General features: G+C 46.2%; 3 protein-coding genes across 3 annotated transcripts; 2 read left to right on the top strand and 1 right to left on the bottom strand.

Annotated features, from left to right (window-relative positions):
• Positions 1-1,906: 1,906 nt before the first annotated feature.
• On the bottom strand, positions 1,907-2,303 carry LOC118592505 (60S ribosomal protein L35a-like). Its single transcript, XM_036201537.1, has one exon. It carries the CDS (start codon positions 2,267-2,269, stop codon positions 1,961-1,963), a length of 309 nt encoding a protein of 102 aa, XP_036057430.1. The 5' UTR covers positions 2,270-2,303; the 3' UTR covers positions 1,907-1,960.
• Positions 2,304-9,088: 6,785 nt separating this feature from the next.
• LOC118591860 (heterogeneous nuclear ribonucleoprotein A3-like) lies at positions 9,089-10,160 on the top strand. Its single transcript, XM_036200324.1, is given in 2 exon segments — positions 9,089-9,393; positions 9,395-10,160. Coding segments are annotated over 2 exon segments (1,056 nt in total). The 5' UTR covers positions 9,089-9,103.
• Positions 10,161-20,671: 10,511 nt separating this feature from the next.
• Positions 20,672-21,954, top strand: Bloc1s4 (biogenesis of lysosomal organelles complex 1 subunit 4). Its single transcript, XM_036201095.1, has one exon. It carries the CDS (start codon positions 20,699-20,701, stop codon positions 21,344-21,346), a length of 648 nt encoding a protein of 215 aa, XP_036056988.1. The 5' UTR covers positions 20,672-20,698; the 3' UTR covers positions 21,347-21,954.
• Positions 21,955-22,191: the final 237 nt, after the last annotated feature.

Raw genomic sequence — 22,191 nt, 5'->3', positions numbered from 1 at the left:
GGCTAGACCCCCTCCACTGGCACTGAAAATCTCCAAGACCCATATCCCTGTCCTGCAAGCCCTCCAGGACCTGCTTCCCAGCTTCCCCACATGGATGTGCTTCTGCGAGTCACTGTGATGTTGAGCAGGGCAGGGGCTGCTGGGTGCAAATGGGCTTGAGATATAAACTGCTCATCTGAATCACAAGCGTTGTCCTGTTCTTCAGCCACTCACTGTTCCCTCTCAGACACTTCTCAAGTTTACCTTCTGAATGCTGGCATCTTCCGACATAATAGGAGGTTCTGTTATGATCCAGTGATGACTCCAAGGGGCCACACAGCACAGTGTCTCAGGAGCAGGCTGCAGAAAGGGTCACAACCATGCCTTCCATAGGTCCCGGTTGACCAAATAGGAAGGGACAGAGCCGTTGACCATCCCACCCTGTGTCGGTGTGAGGCTGGCCTTATGAAGGTCCAGGGAACCTCCACCTAGAGTATTTGTCTTCAGCTACACCAGCCCTGAGAACAAGGCAGACCCACACCAGCACCATGACGGAGCTGGAAACAGTGACAACAGCAGTTGGAGGCTGAGGAAGGGGGAGCTGAGGATGCTGATGGAGAGGGAGCTCCCAGGTCTCCTGAAGGTAAGGCCAGGCAGGCAGTAAGATGAGAGCCTGGGAGGCAGAAACAGCAAGGGTCAAACCCATCAGCTGTGACCCATAGTCCCAGGAGGAGGAGGCAGCAGACCCAGAAAGGTGTAAGCACAGCCAAGGCCCTTTGGCCCCCACAGAGGAAACACTGGAGCACCTGAGTCCAGAGGGAGTGCTCAGAGGGAGCCTAGGATTGTATAGTAGACTCCCAAGGCATTTGTGACCAGGGGTCTTTCCCTGTCAGAACAGGAGAGTGGGACTCAAGCCTAAGACAGAGAGTGGGATCCAGGATAATCCCTGAGGTTGTCTGCTTGACCCTCTGAGCGCTCTGTCTCCAGGCTTCAAGACTTCTAAAATGTTCCTCCTCCTATCCTAGGTTCCCTGTGGCCTGGTATTAGTGGAACCAACGCCAATAAGGACCAGTGAGGTCTGTTGCTGGCCACTCCACCCAGCTCCAGGCAGCAGCCTCCCTTGAGGTCAATGCTCAGGCAAGACCCCAGAGCAGGAAGCCTCCCAAGAGGCCAGGAGCCTGCTTGCTTCTGCTCCGGGTGGCCCATGGTGGATCTCCCTCCCTCCAGCCTCCCCTTATTCTCTTTGGTCTTCCCTATCCCCCCTCTCTTTTCTTACCCCCTCATTCCCCACACGCTGCCCTCCTGCCATCTAAGGGGTCCACACACGGATGCTGGCATTGAAGGTGAAAGTCAGAAGTGTCATTCAGAGGCACCCCATACCCCAGAACATTGTGTGTCTGTTCTAAACAGGAACACAGCGATGACTTACTTTTACAATAAAATCCATCTGTTTTGTTTTTGTTAGTAATGTGTTTGTGAATGGCAGAAAAATACAGACGTGTGGAGAGAAGAAATGAGCCATCTTGAACACAGACTTTTTTTCCCTTTTCTTTCCCCCAAACAAACATTGCTATGTGCAAAATTCTGACTAATATAAAAGTTCATATTGTTTGGAGGTTAACATAATAGTGTGAATTCTCTAAATCTGGAGCTTTCTGAGGACAGCCACCACATCGCTGACTTGTGCATGGAGAATGGGATGTTCTGGAGATTATCAAAATTTGAGAAATTGACCTTCAGGGAGTGTGTGTGTGTCTGTCTGTGTGTGTGTCTGTGTGGTGTACAGCACATGTGTGCATGTGTGTATGTACATAGGTGTACATGCTTGTGAAGGTCAGAGGTCAACCTCAGACATATTTCCTCAGGAGCTCCCACCTTGAGTTTTTTTATGATTAATATTTTTTTTTTTTTTTTTTTTTAACAAAAGCACAAATCCACTTTTATTTACTTTCATTAGTTTAAATCCGGGAAGGGTACAGCATCACACGGATTCTGTGTCCAATGCCTTTGCAGGAAGGTTGCTTTGGAATTTGGCCCGAACCATGCCACTGTTTCCGTGGGCCCGAGTTACTTTCCCCCAGATCACTCTGGTCTTGTTTGGCTTGCCTCCAGGTGTCACTGTGTTGTTTTTTGCTTTACACACATAAGCACATCTCTTGCCCAAGTAGAATTCAGTTTCATCTCGAGCATAAACACCTTCAATTTTAAGAAGAGCTGTGTACTCTCTCTGGTTCCGGAGACCTCGCTTATAGCCAGCAAAAATGGCCTTGCACCAAAGCCTTCCAGACATATTTGCCTTTTAGAAGTCTTGTTCCCAGCAGGCCCCGGGAATCTGCCCCCCACAGTTCAGCGGCAGGAACGGCCCTCCTAATATTTTTTTTTTTTTTGACGATTTCATACATGCATGTTGGTCATTTTCACACCCACATTACCCTTCCTTACTCCTTTCTCCTTCCCACTGAGCCCCTCTTCCAACAATTCCTGCATCCATATCTTTTCTGTTTTGTGTGTGTGACTCCATGAGTTTAATGAAGATCGTTTGCACAATCGTTGGGAGGTTATTTACTGGAAATGGGCAACTTGCCGGTGGCTACGTAGCTGAAGAACCAGCCTCCCGGCCCCCAGCACTGTTGACAGCCAGGAGCTCCTCAGACAGGGGTGGGCCTCATAAGCCCCTCTCCTCTCCACGGTGGGCAGCAGATGGGCCCCCATTTTGTGCAGGTAACCACAGCCCCAGAGAGTTCCTATGTGGGATAGCCCTGCCAGCTTTGACAGCTCCCCTTCCCTTCCCCGGCTCTTACATGGCCTCTTCTGTGGTAGCGCCTGAACTTTCAAGGGAGGGAAGGGTGCAGATGTCCCATTAGGGCTGAGCACCCAACAGTCACTTACCCTCAGCATTTGGGCCAGTTATGTGTCTCCGCATTGACCTTTGCCACTGCAGGTGGGAGCTTTTCTGCCCAAGGCTAAGGACAGCTCTCATTAGCTTGATTGTTGGCTCCTCTGGATCCCTTCCTCCTTTTTTTCTGTCCTCCCTCCCTCCCTCCCTCCCTCCCTCCCTCCCTCCCTCCTTTTTTTCCTTCCTTCCTTTCTTCCTTCCTTTCTTCCTTTTCTCTCTTTCTTTTTTGATAAGGTCATTGAGCTGGAACTCACCAACTAAGCTAGACTAGCCAAGCCCCAAGGATTTATCAGTTTCCAACTTGTAGATGTAATTCTTAAATAAGAAACACTGAGCCAAATAAAGAGTTAAAAGCCCAGAGATCAGAGCACTAGCCAAGAGCTAAAGCCACTTTATCTTACCACTCGCTGCTATCCTTCCCTTGAGAGAGAGAGAGAGACCTCCTCCTGTGTGACCCATGTCTTTTTATTGCCTTTCTGTTCTACCTTCTCATCACTGCCTGTCTATACAGACCTCCAGGTCTCTATGGTTCATACTGAGATTAAAGGTTCGGGTCACCACTTGGCTGTGTCCTTGACCACACAGAGACTCTGCCTGCCTTGTGATCGGATCAAGGGCGTGTGCTACCACTGCCAGACTTCTGCTAAATGGCTTGCTTTTAGCTCTGACCCCCCAGGCAACTTTATTAACATACAAATAAGATCACATTGCAGCACAAATAAAATATCACCATACCAACTCCTTGGGTTTACAAGCACATACTATCCCCTTCAGCTTTTTTTGTGGGTTCTGGGGCTCAAACCCAGATCCTGCAGCAAGCCCTTTATAAACTGAGCCAGCAGGCACAGGTATTCTGATGTGTGTGTGGGGGGGGGGGGGGGTGTCTAGGTGGGTGGGCGTGTCCCATTATCTTTGACTGTTGAATTTACAGCTTCCCCATACTTAGCCATTCTGACCTGCTGTAATTAACAATCTATTTTCGTGCACACAGTGGTGGCTTAATGGGTGGTCTGGACTCACGCTTTCTGAAACAACCACCGGAACATAAAATGTTCCAGTCCTCAGCTGAATTACTAGCCCCACCTGGTGCTGAAGCTCAGATCTGCCCTCTGTCCACCTCTCAGTGAGGGTGGCAGATTAGCCCTGTCACGTGAGCAGGCTTTCAGAGACTGCACCAGTCTTGTCCTCTCCAAAAAGACCTAGGATCTGAGCAGGGTGCTGGAGCAGAAGAGAGCAGAGCCTCATTGCAGGTCCCTTGGGCCCTGGGTCTGTTAGTCTCATGACTAACACATATGAGACAGGACCCTTGCTGTAAAGTTGTGAGGCCTGCCGGCTCACGTAAAGCAGATAGGCCCATGGAAAGCACAGAAGGCTAGGGAGATGGCTCAGTAGGTAAACAGCCGCCATCCAGGCATGCAAGTCTGGTTGAGATCCCCAGCACCTCCATAAAAGCTAGGTGTGAGAGCCTGGGAGGTAGATCAGCGGTTAAGGTTAGTTAATGTCCTGTCATACCACCCAGAGCATCTCACAGCCTGTATATACCTGTGCATCTTTGTGTGGCCAAGGCGTGGCTGACTCCACAGCTGGACCAACATGTGGCCCACTCATAGGTGCCTTTTCCCTCTCTTCCCGGTGTAGATGTAACCGGCTTGTTAAATAAGAAACACAGAACCGATTGCAGAGTTCAAAACCACGAGGTCAGAGCAAGAGTGGAAAACCTTACCCTTCACAGCAGAGGAAGAACAGCAGAAGCAGTGAAGGGTAAGGTTTTCCACTCTTGCTCTGACCTCGTGGTTTTTAACTCTGCAATCGGTTCTGGGTTTCTTATTTAACAAGCTGGTTACATCTACATCCCGAGGCTGAAGCTGCCTGAGACCCACTGCATCCCTGTCGTGACTCGGGCCCCTCTCTCCTCTAGACTGGAGCTGATGCAGATCTGAACAAAGAAACAGTTTAAGGAGCTAGGCACCAACAGAGATGTCCTGATGGATGTCAGTGAGTTCATTGTATTTGTAGCTGCTCTTACTTCTGCCTGTCATGGTCGCTTCCAAATGATTCAGGAGGGTACTGAATGATGCCTGGTAGGGTGGATTCCTCACAGAGTCCCCAGGAGAGCCTTGGCAGTGGATCACCTGCTTCCAGAAAGCTCTTGCTATCAGTTACTTCCTTGGGCTGAACTGGCCAGTGTCCCTCTGGTTAATAAATGTTTATGAAGTGCTGACAGGCTGAGAGAACCCAGTTGTTTGCTTTAAACCTTGAAGTCTTTGCCCAACAAAGAGACATCTCACTAGAAGGACCCAACTGGACATGCCTGTAGTCATCTACATCATAATCACATTTTGCTGGACAGATGGTCCTGGCTCTGCTGAGTTATTAATATGGCTAAGCCTTGTGCACTGGCCTCATGGCCGCTTGAGATGTTTGTAACTGATGTTGCTCATAGTAATAGTTCTTTTTTTTTTTTTTTTCCATAGTAATAGTTTCTGAGAAAGGCCAGATACACCCAGTGGCAGGGAGAGAAACAACATGTTACAAGTGGGGATGAGAACTGCCAGTGGACCACTGTCCCCACTCATGTCAGTGTCCTGACGCTGTCTTTAGGAATCAGTGACCCAGCTGAGGTCATGGAGGAGACACTGATAACTATGTCCGATTTCAGGGCCTCTCCCATCCTCTGAATGCCTAGCACATGACACCTGTCCAAGTGTTCTGAAGAAATCCTGAACTTCAAGAGGGCACACAGGCTACCCCCTTAGAGAGGAGATGCAGACATATCTATACAATGGATTGCCTTGGGATGGGTGCACATATCTCAAGGTGGATGGGAGGTGATGTTAACATGACAGGCTGAGACCTAAAGGGTACATCAGACCAGAGACCCTTTTCTCTTTTCTCTTGCTGCTTAACCAGTCAGTCACCATGCTCTGGGTGAAAATCTCTCAGCTTGTTAGTTTTGGAGGGAGGTGAAGCCTTGGAAGCTGCTATAAGTACCAGAGTCCTCACTGCCCAGCCTTACTCAGACCTGAGGTGTGGACACCTCATCTGGGTCTCCAAGACTCTGCCCTCACCCTAGATAAGGGCTTCAGCAATTGATGCAGAGAAGTGGGCTACGCAAAGGTTGCATGAGTTTTGTAGCAGGCTGCAGGAGGCCTCAAGCTGTGTATCTCTGAACCCAGCTCTCAGAGAAGTCTTCTGGAACTAGGTCACTGAGGGTAGACTTCTACGCTTTCCATCTAAGACCTAGAGGGCTGTAGCATGCAAAGTTCAGTGTGCCACCTCTGTAAGCATCCTTCTATAGCCAGACTTTGTCAGATTTTCTCTGGTCCACCAGCCTCCAAATAATGACACAGAAACTTATTATTAATTATGAAGGTTGGTCTTAGCTTAGGCTTGTCACCAGCTAGCTCTTATACCTTAAATTAACCCATTTCTATTAATCTACATCCTGCCATGTGGCTCTTTACCTCTACTCCATTCTGTACATCTGACTCCCTCTGTGTCTGGCTAGCAAATTCCCACCTCTAATCTTCCCAGAGTTCCTCTCTTTCCCCCAGAAGTCCCGCCTATCCTCTCCTACCTAGCTATTGGCCACTCGGCTCTTTATTAAACCAATCAGATGCCTTAGGCAGGTTAGGTAAAACATAGACACAATTTCACACAGTGTGATCAAATATCCTACAATATCCTTCTCTAGCTTCTCTAACCAGGCTTGGTAACTCCTACCCTCCCTTGTCAAGACACAGGGATCCTCCTCCCTCCTCCTCCTCCTCCTGCTCTTCCTCCTCCTCTTTTTCCTGAGACAGGGTCATATGTATCTGAGGATAACCTTGAACTTCTGATCTTCTGGCCTCCACCTCAAGTCCTAGGATTGCAGGTGTGCTCTACCACACTTATTTAATGTGACACTGGAGACAGAACCCAGGCTTCATGCATGTCAGGCCAGCGCTCAACTGAGCTGCACCCCATCCCCTCTGTCAATCTTTCTGTTTCCTTCACAGGATAGACTCTTACTGAATGCCGTACTTTGGGGATGTTTTCCAGAGATAAGGCTCTCATGACTTCATGGTTGCCCCAGCAATTCTCATCTCACTGTGACTCCTGCTCCAATAGAGGACACTGTGTCTGGTTCCCCCTGCTCCAAGAGACCAGATTCCCATGGTTTCCACCACCCTACTCTTCACAGTCTTCTGGGCTTCAGACATACACTATGTCTCCAGAGTGAGGTCCACAGTCACCTCGCTGGAGTGCACACCTTCCTGGGTATGAAGCAAGAGCCACATCCAAAGAGCACATGACCTGAGGTCTAAGACTGCATCAATACATTTGTGAAGTCATGACCTGATTGATTTTCCTCTACCATCTTAACAGCACCATGCTAGGTGTAGTAGTTTGAATGAGAATGGCCCTTATAGGCGCATAGATTTCAATGCTTCGTCCTCAGTTGGAACTGTTTGGGAAGGATTAGAAGATGTGGCCTTGTTGGAGGAAGTATGTCACTGGGGGATGGGCTTTGAGGTTTCAAAAGTCCACACCATTCCTAGTCTCTCTCTCTCTCTCTCTCTCTCTCTCTTCACCTCCTACTTCTGGATGCAAGCTCTCAGCTACTGCTCCAGCACCATGCCTGCCTGTTGCCATATCTTCCCGGCCATGATGGACTCTATCCTTCTTGAACTGTGAGTGGAAATAAGCCCTTTCTCCCTTAAGTTGTTTTGTCAGGGTCAGGGTATTTTTATCACAACAACAACAAAGTAACTGAGACAAAAATAGGAGAAAAACAGACTCCAACTGTCAGATCAAAGGCTTCAGAACATGGGTACTCATTTCTCCCCTGTGGTATTAACTACTGTGGGGCACTCATGTGTTCGCATATTGCTGTTGGTATAAACTAGTGATCACCCATTTTAGTTAGTGGTCTGTATTCTGTTACTATTATTTTGCTGTTGGTGTCTTTTGATGACCAAACTTGACACTGAACTAACAAGCAGGAGGCCACTTAAGCTGTCATCTGTATGCTCTGGATCTGTGCCCAACATTCTTAGAATACTCTCCTTGTTTTAGCTCTAGAGCGGGCTGTTTCTCTAAGCAGTCCAGAGTTCCTTTAGTGGAAAGTAGTATCCAAAATCCAAGATCCTAGTCCCTCTTAGTGGACAGAACCAGGAGACATTTGTAGGTATATACATAAGATTCTATGCACACCCAGAATTCTATATCCCTTACATATGTTAAATTCAAAAAAATTACTATTGAGACCTCCATCCTAACTAATGTCACAGGATTCTTTCCATATGATAGTGCCTCCCTTTTCTCTTCACCTAGCTCAGACTCTGGACCCCCTAAAGTCTTCCCCTGAAAAGGCATCTTACTCATCTCCCAGGTGGCCATTTCCAAGGCTTCCCTTTTCAGTTACTACTGTGGTCTTCCTGGTTCAAGCAGCACTACGATGTCCCATGTGTGGACACTCTCCTTGCTCTACTGGGTTTGACACCTAGAATATCCTAGAATACCCCTGAGAACTGGCTTCCCCCTAAGCCTGGGCTGGTTTCCTGGGAAGGATCTCCATCCTATACCATAAGCTCTCTCCATCAATTACACTCTTTACACTGGGGACACTCTCCCCACCCTGCTCATAGGGGCTCTGAGATGTGTAGGGATTCCTCTCTACTCTACTTGGACTCTGGGCCCTGACCTGGAATGCCAAGCCCCACAACATCTCATCAGGACACCTTAGTCATTACCATGTGGTAGAAAGGGGTATAGCTAGTGTCTTTTTCATGGGTTTTATATTTGAAGATTGTCTTAGTTTTGTTTCCTGTTGTGATAAAATAACATGGAAAAAAAAGCAACTCAAGATAGAAAGGGTTTATTTGGTTCACAGTTACAGGTATAGTCCATCATGATGAGGAAGTCAAGGTTAGTGTGAAGCAGATAGCCATATCAAATCCACAATCAAGAGCAGAGACCAGTGAATTAATGCATGCTTGCCTGTATGCAGCTCAATTTCTCTGTTCTCGTACAGTCCAAGATCCCCTCCCTAGGGAATAGTGCTTCCCACAGGTGACAAATCTTCCCACTTGAGTTAATGTAATCAAAATGGTTCCTCATAGGCCAGCTTGATCTAGACAATTCTAAGACTTTCTTTTCTAGTGATTCAAGTTTATGTCAAATTGACAATTAAAACTAATGATCACGATATTGAACTCGAGTTGGAAGAGGCGAGTCCGGTCTCAAATGGAGGGCCATGATCCAGAACAGTTGAGGAAGCTGTTAATTGGTGGTCTGAGCTTTGAAACCACAGATGATAGCTTAAGAGAACATTTTGAGAAATGGGGCACACTCACAGACTGTGTGGTAATGAGAGATCCCCAAACAAAATGTTCCAGGGGCTTTGGTTTTGTGACCTACTCCTGTGTTGAAGAGGTCGATGCTGCAATGTGTGCTTGGCCACACAAGGTTGATGGGTGTGTGGTGGAACCAAAGAGAGCCGTTTCTAGAGAGGATTCTGTAAAGCCTGGTGCCCATTTTTGTTGGTGGTATTAAAGCAGATACAGAAGAATATAATCTGAGAGACTACTTTGAAAAGTATGGCAAAATTGAAACCATAGAAGTTATAGAAGACAGGCAGAGTGGAAAAAAGAGAGGATTTGCTTTTGTAACTTTTGATGATCATGACAGAGTTGATAAAACTGTTGTTCAGAAATACCACACTATTAATGGGCATAATTGTGATGTACAAAAGGCCCTTTCTAAACAAGAAATGCAGTCTGCTGGGTCACAGCGAGGTCATAGAGGTGGATCTGGCAACTTTATGGGTCATGGAGGAAACTTTGGAGGTGGTGGAGGTAATTTTGGTCATGGTGGAAACTTTGGTAGAGGTGGTGGCAGCCGAGGTAGTTATGGAGGCGGTGATGGTGGATATAATGGATTTGGAGGTGATGGTGGCAACCACGGTGGTGGACCTGGTTACAGCAGTAGAGGAGGCTATGGTGGTGGTGGACCAGGCTATGGAAACCAAGGTGGTGGATATGGTGGTGGTGGAGGAGGATATGATGGTTACAATGAAGGAGGAAATTTTGGTGGAGGTAACTATGGTGGTGGTGGGAACTATAATGACTTTGGAAATTATAGTGGACAACAGCAATCAAATTATGGGCCCATGAAAGGGGGCAGTTTTGGTGGAAGAAGCTCAGGCAGTCCCTATGGTGGTGGCTATGGATCTGCTGGTGGAAGTGGTGGATATGGTAGCAGAAGGTTTAAAAAAAACAGCAGAAAAGGGCTCCAGTTCTGAGCAGGAGAGCGAGTGAGGAGTTGTCAGGAAAGCTGCAGGTTACTTTGAGACAGTCGTCCTAAATGCACTAGAGGAACTGTAAAAATCTGCCACAGAAGGAGCGATGATCCACAGTCAGAAAAGTTACTGCAGCTTCAAACAGAAAACCCTTCTTGTTCTGAACTGTCATAGCCACAGTTTGCAAAGTGCAGCTATTGATTCATGCAATGTAGTGACAATTAGATGTGCATTCCTGAGGTCTTTATCTGTTGTAGCTTTTCCTTTTTCTTTTTCTTTTTCTTTTCATTACATCAGGTATATTGCCCTGTAAATTGTGGTAGTGGTACCAGGAATAAAAAATTAAGGAATTTTTAACTTAAAAAAACAAAAACAAACTAATGATCACTCAAGTGCACCACTTATTAAAGTGTGAGCCTTCAGGAGCTGGAGAGATGGCTCAGCATTTAAGAGTAATGGCTGTTCTTCCACAAGTCCTAAGTTCATTTCCCAGCAACCACATGGTGGCTCACAACCATCTACAGTTGAATCTGATGCCCTCTTCTGGCATAAAGGCGTACATGCAGATGGAGTACTCACACAAAAAATAAATAAATTTAAAAAAAAATAAAGTGTGAGCCTTCAAATCACAGGAGATGCAGAACAGCAAAAACTCTGACCTGTCTGATGCTCCAACTGGGGGTCATCCTGCCTCCTCCCATCACTCCTAGGCTGAAAACAAGTATCCCTTATAGAAGGAAGCAACTGGGGCGTCTTGTCTTTTTGAATGTTTGTCTATCTGGCTGGTTGTTACTTCACTGTTTAAAGTGGCCCTCTTGATTCTAATGCCACTAGCAAATAAAAGCATCTAACACAAAATTATTTTTGAGGCAGAGTCTCATTATGTAGCCCTTACTGTCCTGGTACTCTCTGTGCAGACCAGTCTGCCCCCAACACAGAGATCCACCGACTCCTCCTCCCAAGGGCTGGAATTAAAGGTGTGTGCCAACCTTGACCAGAAGGCAAAGGGAATTTCTTAAGGACCAGTGAAGGAATGAAATCCCAGTTCCCTCAAGCTGATCTGCTAACAGGATTGGGATAACACTGAAAGCTGAGAGCCCATTAGACAGTTAAATGCTAGAAGCCTGAGATAGCTGAAAACAAGTTGATGAATCCAAGGCACAGGCAGACTCCACGTGTCTTGGTGACAGACTGAAGCGGGGAGGTGCTGAACAAGGCAATTGTCAAGAACGACCCAGAGTGTCTGGCTCAGAAACCTCAGTTGAAATCTTTGCAGGCAACTAAATTTAATTTTCAAAAGCTGGGCATGGTGGCCGTATGCATGACACTGCTGCCGTGGGAATGGAGACAAGCAGGTCTACAGTTTGCTGGCCATGCAGTCTAGCCACGGCAAGCCCTGGGTTCAGGAAGAGACTGCATCTCAAAAAGTAAGGTGAGGCTGTTTAGGTGGTTTAGAGGGCAGATGCACCTGCTACCGAGCCTGATGACCTGAGTTAGATCCCTGGGACACACATGGTGGACAGACAGAACTAATTGGGCATGTCGACCTCTGACCTCTACACTTGCGCCTTGACAAATGAAAGCCCACACACATATAACGTAAATAAAGATGCAATGGAATATAAGATGGAGAGCAATAGAGGAAGACACCTAAATGCTAATATCTGTCCTCCACACATATGTTCATAGACACACATACTTACATGTAGGTGCACACATATTCTACAGACACACACACACACACACACACACACACACACACACACACACATACACATTTACTTTTCATGCCTTATTGACCTCTGATTGTCCTGAGTATTTAGCACAAACCACGTGTCAGCCACATGCTGGTCTAAGTTCTGGGAATTCAGCAGTGAATAACATCCCTCCCCAGAGGCTGATAATCTACAGAGAGAAGCCTGATGATTTTTTAAAAATTGCATTTTAAGTATTGGTAAGAAAAACAGAGAGAGTAAGGGAGGCTGGCGGTGCTGCTGGGTCACAGGGGAATGGGAGGGTTTGGGCAGATAGGAAAATTGCCATGGTGAGTCATGTGAACATGAGGCTCTGACAGTGTTTCCAGAAGAAACAGAAGTCAATGGTTAGCCCAGTTGTTGCCAGCCAGTGCAGCTGAAGGCAGTGGGATCTGCAGAGTCTTTGGAAGACAGTGTGAAATCTCAGATTTCAGAAAAAAGGGGAGTTTGGGAATGACAGATACATACAGGACAGACAGATGGCTTCCAGAGCCGCTGACAAAGCCAAGGCCAGTGGCAAGGTGTCTTGGCAGTTGCTTAGATTCTATGACACGTGATCACTTATGAAATGCAGATGAGCCAAGTAAGAAAGACACAAGAAACCATGCATGCCTCTACATTCCATTTCATCAAGCAAGGGCTATGACAGTCTCTCCACCCAGCAGCCCAAGGTTAAGAATGATTCAGAAGAGTGATTGCCACTTTTTCAGAGGACCCATGTCAGGTGGCTTGGAGTCTTCTGTGGTTCCAGATCCAGGGGATCCATTACCTTTCTCTGGCCTCCACGGGGACCTATACACATATGTCAAACACACACATACACACATAAAAATTTTCAGGCTGGTCAGTGGTGCTGCACGCCTTTGATCCCAGCACTTGGGAGGCAGAGGCAGGCCGCTTTCTGTGAGTTTGAGGCCAGGCTGGCCTACAGAGTGATTTCTAGGACAGGCTCCAAGGCTACACAGAGAAAGCCTGTCTCTGAAAAAACAATAACTGATAAAAGAATGATTCAGAAGATTCAAGCACTCAAAGCAAACAAAGTTAGGATGAATCCTGGGGTACTGAAAAAATTGAAAGTGACTTATGTGTGAATGTTATTCATCTGTACCATTTATTATCAGCTAACCCAGGGAAGTATGCACATCTGTCTATAGAATATATATGTGTGCATGTCTGTTTATGGGCTCGACTTTCTTTGTTTTAAGATTTATTTGGGAGCTGGAAATATGGCTTGGTGGTTAAGAGTACTTGTTCTTGAAGAGGACCCAGGTTCAACTCCCAGAACCTATATGGTGGCTCACAACTGTCTGTAACTCCAGTTCCAGAGCATCTAATGCCCTCTTCCAACCTTTGCGGTCACTAGGCATGTACATGGTACACAGACATACACACAGACGAAACAGCCATACACAGAAAAATGTTTTTAAGATTTATTTTTATTATCTATATGTGGATGTTTTACCTAAAAGTATGTCTATAAGCAATTATGTGTTCCTGGTGCCATCGGAGGCTGGAAGAGGGCATAAGATCCCTTGGAACCATCATTACAGACAATTATGAGCCATATGATGTGGGTATGAGGAACTGAACCCAGATCCTATGCAAGAGCAACAAGTGCTCTTAACCACAGAGCCATTTCTACAGCCCCTGTATAGTCAGTTTTAAAAAAATATGTACACGGGGTTGGGGATTTAGCTCAGTGGTAGAGCGCTTGCCTAGCAAGCACAAGGTACGGGGTTCAATCCTCAGCTCCAAAACAAAAGCAAAAACAAAAACAAAATATGTACATAATATGTACTGGCTAGTCATTCTTATGTCAACTTGACTCACAAACTAGAGTTATCCGAAAGGAGGGAGCCTCAATTGAGAAATTGCCTTTATAAGATCTTAGTGATTGATGGGGAGAGGGACCAGCCCACTGTGGGTGGTGTCATCCCCAGGCAGGTGGTTTTGGGTTCTATAAGAAAGCAGACTGAGCAAGCCAGTAAGCAGCATTCCTCCCTCCATGGCCTCTGCACCAGCTCCTGCCTCCAGATTCCTGCTCTGTTTGAGTTCCTGTCCTGATTTCCTTCAGTAATGAACAGTGATATCAAAGTGTAAGCCAAATAACAGCTTTCCTCCCCAACTTGCTTTTTGGTCATGGTGTTTCATTGCAGCAATAGAAACCCTAACTAAGATAGTATATATGATGGTTACTATGTGTATATAGGGAGTGTGTGTGTGTGTGTGTGTGTGTGTGTGTGTGTGTGTGTGTGCACATGTGTGTGTGTGTGCGCGCGCATTAGTATTCACCTTTAATTTTTTTTTTTTTTTTTTTTGGTTTTTTGAGACAGGGTTTCTCTGTGTAGCTTTGCACCTCTCCTGGATCTCACTCTGTAGACCAGGGTGGCCTCGAACTCACAAAGATCCACCTGCCTCTGCCTCCCAAGTGCTGGGATTAAAGGCATGCACCACCACCACCACCCAGCTTCACCTTTAATTTTTGAGACAGTGTCTCTCCACTGGATCTGGATGTCTTAGTTACTTTTCTATTGCCATTATAACAGGCCTCAGACCTTAGCACTACTGATGCCATGATGAAAGGCCCAGCATGTAGGTAACACCACCTTCCAAAACAAGAACAGAGACCTAAAATCTATCATAGTTCATAGCTCACAGAAAGTCCCTAAATGTACTAACCCTGCTTTTTTGGCTTTGTAGTTCTGCTTCTGGCTAACTGTTCTTGATAACTGAGGTGTGTCAACCCAGGATATGGTTTGGTTTTTGTGCTTAAAAGATCACCCTGAAAACATCTTGGGACTGCACTTGGATCCTCAACACCCAGCATAGTCACCAACTGGTTAATAAAGAGTTTCTATTGGCTTGAACCCATGTCCAAATGGTCTTCTCTGATGGATACCTCACCACACCACAAGAGGACACCATGATCATGGAACTTACAAAAGAAAGCATTTCCTCAGGGGCTCACAGTCCTAGTGTTCCATGACCATCATGCTGGGGAGCATGGCAGCAGGCAGGTAGGCATGGCCCTGGAGCAGAAGCTGAGAGCTTACATCTGATCCATGTAGTTGGAGAGCTTCTCTCCAGGTGCCACCAAGCCCCTGCAGTCCCACAACCCACGTATAAAATAATCACTCAGACGCTTATATTACTTATAAACTGTATGGCCATGGCAGGCTCCTTGTTATCTACTTCTTCTATCTTAAATTAACCCATTTCTATTAATCTATACTTTGCCACGTGGCTCGTGGCTTACATTTTCCTTGTCATGGCAGCGGCTGGCAATCCCAGCACTTGGGAGGCAGAGCTAGGGGGATCTCTGTGTGTTCAAGGATACAGCCAGCATGGCGACACACGCCTTTAATTTCAATACCAACCATAGAAGTCCTGGAGGTCTGTACAGACAGGCAGTGATGAGGAGGTCATGTGGTTGGGTTTACAACCAATGAGAAGGCAAAACAGAAAATCTATAAAAAGAAAAGACACACAGACAGAAGTAGCTCTCTTGCGGAGAGGAAAGACAGCAGAAGCAGTGAAGGGTAAGGCTCTCAGCTATTGCTCTGACCTCTTGGTTTTTAACTCTGCAACTGGCTCTGTGTTTCTTATTTAACAAGACGGTTACATCTGATCCACAAGTACGAGGCAAAAATGGAGAGAGCTAACTGGGAATGGTGTGAGCTTTACTTCTGCCCTTTATGTGTATACCACAGCACTCATGTGCACATGCCCAAAAATAAATAAATGTAGTAAAAATAAAATCAAACTGATCCACAATAGCCTGGACAGATGCTCTGCCATCCAGGCCCTGCAGTTAAGAGGATACAGAGAGGTTGGCTTGCAATGAACATCTACATAATGGGAAATAAACCACCAAGACTTCAGGGTGTAGTTATAGTACTCCTTTGATTGACAGAGGCAGACACCAAATCAGTTCCAGGAAAGCCCAGCTGGACCTACCCGCTCTGCTCAGATCAGGCCTAGTTCCTACCTGTACTTCTGTGTGGTTCCTGTACTGGCTGGTTTTGTGTATCAACTTGACACAAGCTAGAGAGAAAGGAGGCTCAGTTGGGGAAATGCTTCGCCGAGATCCAGCTGTAAGGCATTTTCTCAATGAGTGATCAATGAGGGAGGGCCTAGGCCATGGTGGGTGATGCCATTCCTGGGCTGTAGTGGGTAGCCATTCCAGCCTTGGCCTGGAAGTTCCCCATTGAGGAACTTCGGGGCTGAGAGAGGACGCTGAAGACCCAGGATCGAGAGGAGAGGCTTCTCTTGGTTCCAGGACCTTGGACGCTGGAGGTAGACCGAGCAGAGTTCTCCAGAGAACACCGCTGGACTGTGCCATCCCTTTCCCAGACCCTGCAACCTATCCCTTCATTTGTAAGTTACCCCACAAAATAAACCTTTAACTACATAGAGTGGCCTTAATAATTTCACCAATACTGGGCTGGTGATTTTGGGTTCTTAAGAAAGTAGGAAGCAAGCCAGTAAGCAGCACCCCTCCAGGATCCTGTCCTGTTTGAGAGCCTGTCATGACTTCCTTCAATAATGAACAGCAATGTAAGCCAAAATCCCTTCTCTCCCCGACTTGCTTTTGGGTCATGATGTTTTGCCGCAGCTGTAGAAACACAACTGCGACAGTTCCCTGTCTCTGAGTCTTCCACTAACCCTAAACTGAAGTTGAATAATCTTTGTGACGACCATAGGCATGGTCGTCACTCCCCAGATAATCAGAAAGTGTCCAAAGTGTCAATGGCCCCATCAGTACCTGTCCACTGGAGAACACAAAGCCATTATCAGGAGGCCAAGGTGCAGTGGAGTGCAGCTGATTCTGCCACTTTGTTGCCATGACTCCAGAAACCTCTGTCCCCCACAGTACTTACTGGGGACCTTGCGAGCTACACCAAGTTCATTCTGCTTGACATCAAGGCCTAAAGGGAGAACATCAATTTTTTTAATGATTCACATATGACTTGTTTATTAACACCCACAGAGACTTCTGTTACCTGAGCAAAAAATTCACTATTCTTTTTTTTAAAAAAAGATTATTATCATTGTATGTGTTATGTGCGTGTGTCAGTAGTGTATTCTGCTTGGGTATAGGAGCCCATAGAAGCCAGAAGAGGGCATCTGATCCCCTAGGGCTGGAGTTATAGGCAGTTGTTAGCTGTCCGGTATGGGTGCTGGGAACCAAGCTCAAGTTCTCAGAGAGAGCAGCCTGTGCTTTTAACCACAAAACCATCTCTCCATTTCCATCATTCTTTAAGTAAATTTAAAAAAAAAAAGGACAAAAAACAAAACCACCATAAAAATAGAAACAAAACCCAGCTTTATAGATGAATCTTTTGAGGCAAAGGCAAATGAATGCTCAGTGAGTGTTTGGTTTACCTTGAATGCCTGCCAGAGCTGCTGCCTGGGCCCTGATAACGTCCCCCCTTTCTCCAGCATCTCTGAAGCCCCTGTGATGGTGAGGACCTTATGACAGTACGGGCACTTCTTACTCTCTTTTCAAGCTTCATTACCACACAGTATCAGATAGACTTTAAAAAATTAACCTGAGGTTACACAAGACACATCAGACAATGCACCACAACACCTAGCTCTCCTCCTTTGCCTCCCAGAGGAGCGGAAGTTCCAAAGTACAGACAAAGCTATCCATTTTCTGAATCTTCCAGTTTGTGCAAAGGAATCTTATCCACACAGTCTTCACCAGCTACAGTACGGTTTAGTCATGCCTTGAACTATACCAACCCTTGTAGGTTTTGACCATAATTCTTCATGGGCTGCAAGGTGCCAGAAAATAATCAGGTCACACAGATAGCAGCAAAGTACACAGCTATGTTTCACTCTTCAAAACACAGCCGAGTGGCAAGAATATGTCCTCTGAAATAAGAAAGTTACCTTTGAAGATCCAAATGCATTTAAGATCCATATTTTTTAAAGATTTATTTATTTATTATGTATACAGAAGAGGGCGCCAGATCTCATTACAGATGGTTGTGAGCCACCATGTGGTTGCTGGGGATTGAACTCAGGACCCCTGGAAGAGCAGTCGGTGCTCTTAACCACTGAACCATCTCTCCTGCTCTTCTTTTTTGTTTTTGTTTTTGTTTTTGAGCTGAGGATCGAACCCAGGACCTGTGCTTGCTAGGCAAGCGCTCTACCACTGAGCTAAATCCCCAACCCCAAGATCCATATTTATATCAAAGTCAACATGCAGACACCATAAGAAAGATTTCAGGGGTTGGGGATTTAGCTCAATGGTAGAATGCTTGCCTCGCAAGTGCAAGGCCTTGGGTTCTGTCCTCAGCTCTGAATAAACAAAAAATAAAAAAAGATTTCAAAACCACTCAGTGGAACATAATGCCATTTCCAATAGGACAGTCACCCAAGGTATGCCTGCTAAGCATATCATGTTGGAAAACTGAAGAAAACCTAGACCACACAGTGAGAGTGTGGATGTAGGACAGAGAAATAGGCAAGAATAAAGGCAGAGAGAGGCTGTTACTAAGGCTTTCCAGATGTTTCTAGATGGCAAGTACATCAGAGGACCCTGGATTAAGGAACTAGTGTTCCCAGAAGTGGTTAACATTTCTTTTTTTAACCTCTGGATATGAAAGGCTGACCGCTCATGTGTGCATAGCAAGTTCCTCCTGGTTGTTTTAGGTTCGCAGTGGTGGACTCGGGTCAGCCAGCACAGAGGACCGGCATGGTGAAGAGTTGAAACAGCTTGTAGTTTTCTCTATTTTGTTGCTCAAGGTTGTTTTTGTTTTTCTCTAATTCTAATTCCCAGTGGGAAAAGATGTTGTTGGCTGTTTTTTATTCTTTTGCTCTTAGCTATTTTGGGGACCCACCACCCAGTTCCCAAATAAATTACACATGGAGGCTTATTCTTAATTATAAATGCCCAGCCTTAGCTTGTTTCTTGCCAGCTTTCCTTAAATTGTCCTGTCTACCTTTTGCCTCTCTGGGCTTTTACCTTTTTCTATTTCTGTGTATCTTTTCTTTCTTACTCCATTGTTGGTTGTGTAGCTGGGTGGCTGGCCACTTGCATCCTCCTCCTTCTCTCGCTCCTGGATCCTCTTCTCCCAGATTTTTCCTTCCATTTATTCTCTCGCCTATCCTTTCTTCTGCCTCGCTATTGGCCATTCAGCTTTTTATTAGATCATCAGATGTTTTAGACAGGCAAAGTAACACAGCTTCCCAGAGCTAAATAAATGCAATACAAAAGAATGCAACACATCTTTGCATCATTAAATGTTCCACAGCATAAACAATTATAACACATCTTAAAATCATATTCTACAGAAAGAGGTCATGTAAACTTTACCCATGAAGAGTATGTGTTGAACACCTCATAAACTCCAACTCTGTTTCCACCACCTAGTCTTTTGCATTGTGTGTGGGTGCCTGCCTGTGCATGTGCATCGTTAGTAAACAGCCCCAGCCTTTCTCAGTTGTTCCCCACTTTCTTAATTGTTGCTTTAGGCCTTTATTCAGATGACAGTGCTGAAGAATAAGACCTACCAGACTGCATGGGAGATGGCACCTTCGATGTTTCTAAGAATTTTAAAGATTTTACTCCCATCTTGTGTTTTTCCCTCCCTGGCAACACCTTGATGTAATCCATGCTTGGGAACTATTATTTCTTTTGTAAAGAGGCTGAGATGAACACATCCTTAGGATGATTTTGTGTTCCACCTTCCTTGCTTTGCTTACAGTTTATTTTACTATCACTGGTAAAGGAAAAGAAGAAGGCAGGAACCTTGCATGGGTGCTGGTGGGTCCTATACAATGGATGGATATGGGAGCTGTGTAAGAAAGCTGTGAACTTTCTGTGAACTATGGGTGGGGCAGAGTGCAGAATGTTCTTTCCACAAGATGGCCTTCTAGAAAGAATCACATAAATTATAATAAGTGAATACACTTGGAAGCAAGGATATGAAGGGAATGCCTTGGCATATCCAAATTATCTATGTGGAAGGGCAAAGGCCTGGGAGGAATATTCTTGGCTCTTTTCACAAGACCAAAGAAGATAATGACGCCAGGTGTATTTCCTTGCTGTACTTGTATTTGCTTAATTATAAACGTCACCTCGTGGTTTTGCTTGCTTTAATAATAAAAAATGAGAAATGTTTTGTTTGCACAAACGCCTTGAGCTAAAACGCCTGGAGTTTGACTTCCCAGGCAGGTCTTTGGAATATCACACCATCCGAAGAGGCTTAGCCTCACTGGCCATAGGGCAGGTGAACAGACAGAGATAACCTAGCTATGTGGATATGCAAGAAGGACATGGACATCTTTAGATCTGCTTTATTGTATTCCTCTTACACTACCATCTATCAATTTACCCTTTATCTACCTACCAATCATCTATTGGTTTGTTGGTTTGTTTGAGACCAGGTCTCACTATGCAGCCCTGGCCAGCCTGAAACTGGCCAGGCTGGCCTTGAACTCAAGAGATCTGTCTGCCTGTCTCCGGAATGCTGGGATTAAATGCATATAGCACAACTGGCCTAATCTATTTATCATCTATTATGTATCTGTCATCTACCCATTTTCCTATCTATCATCTAATCATCATCCTTTCTGGAATATTAACATGTAGAAACAGGATTGGCACACAAAACGAATGCTCAGGCAAGGAGGACGGTAGCCGATTGGGCATCCTGGGAATCTATGCAGAAGATTATCCGGCTGTAAATAGCGTGACGCATTCAGGCGGCGCCGGAAGCAGAAAACGTGGGAAGGTGACGTAACCGCTTAGCGCCGGAAGCGGCTGAGCGGGCCATGGAGGACAGACCCGCCGGCGGAACCCTCCCGCGAGAGGCCTCGACTGAGGAGGCTGAGCCGCTGGGTGCTGCGTGGAGCGGGGACAGCGGCCACGTATCGCAGAGCCACAGCAGCGCGTCAGGGCCGTGGGAGGATGACGGCCCCGTGGACGCGCCGGGCCGCGACCTGCCGCTGCTGCGCCGCGCCGCCTTGGGCTACGCCTCCAGCCTGCTGCCCGCCCCGGGCCCGCGGCCGGAGGTGGAGGCTCTGGACGCCAGCCTGGAGGAGCTGCTGGCCAGGGTGGACGAGTTCGTGGGCATGCTGGACATGATTCGCGGAGACTCGTCCCACGTGGTGAGCGAGGGCGTGCCGCAGATTCACGCCAAAGCGGCGGAGATGAGGCACATCTACGGCAGGATCGACAAGCTCGAGGCCTTCGTGAGGATGATCGGCTGCAGCGTGGCCAGGTTGGAGGAGCAGGTCACCAAGGCCGAAGCCGAGCTGGGGACCTTCCCTCGGGCTTTCCGGAGGCTGTTGCACACCATCAGTGTTCCCTCTCTCTTCAAGTCGGCGCCCAGCGGGCCCCAGCGCGCCGCCTACGAGCCGCCGGTCCTGTTTCGGACCGAGGACCACTTCCCCAGCTGCGATGACAGACCGCAGCTCTGAGCTTGCACCTCTGCCGCAGGAGGACTCCAAGGAGACTCTTGTTCCGAGTGTTATGAGATCCTGCCTTATGATGTCAGGATGTGGACTGTTAAAAGTTTATTTTCTGTAAACGACTTGATATTGTCAATATTCAATGCCGAGAGTGTAGATCCCTGTGTCCTCCAGTTCTGATCCGGAAGTTGTTTGGTGGGGGGGCTGGGGAAGCCAACTGAATTAATTTATCTGTGCAATATGGCAGAGCTGTTATTTTTATGGCCTTTATTACAGTTAACAGTGTTACCTTGTTAAGATTTATATATTTATATGATCAAAAATGACCAAGAAATTAAAGCTGTATTCTTAAATCCTAACTGTGAGTGGTTTAGTTTTCTGTAGCCTTCTAGGATAGAGAGATGGTGGATTATTTAATAATCATATTCAACTTTGCAGGTTGCAAGCCAAAGGAAATAAGACTGTTTCTCAAGATATCAATAACTGGGTGTTTTGTTGCAGCAAGTTCTGAAGTTGTATTTGACAGTATGATTCAAAGGCTTAGTTTATCATAGCAAGCATATTAGTGTATGGTTATCAGTGTTCGATTTATAACACATTAATTAAAATGTTAAATCTCATTGAAGGAGATTTCCTTCTGGAAATTATTTAATATATTTCCTGTTTTGTCTGGAAATAAGCCTGTCATCCATGTTTTTAGTAGTGGAGTAAGAAAAGGCAACTTCCTTCTTCAAAAGCTGGTGTGGAAAACCAACCTTGCTACTGTTTTTCCCTGCTCTGCTTCTCTCTGGGTCCCCTGGGAGTAGTAGGGGGGTTTTGTTCTTTCACTTGGGGGATACAGAATGCTTGGAGGT

The sequence above is a fragment of the Onychomys torridus genome, chromosome 10 (genome assembly GCF_903995425.1).
Source record: "Onychomys torridus chromosome 10, mOncTor1.1, whole genome shotgun sequence".
NCBI classification, from domain to species: Eukaryota; Metazoa; Chordata; class Mammalia; order Rodentia; family Cricetidae; genus Onychomys; species Onychomys torridus.
Note: the sequence above shows the minus strand (reverse complement) of the source record. Positions and strands in the feature narration are given on the sequence as shown.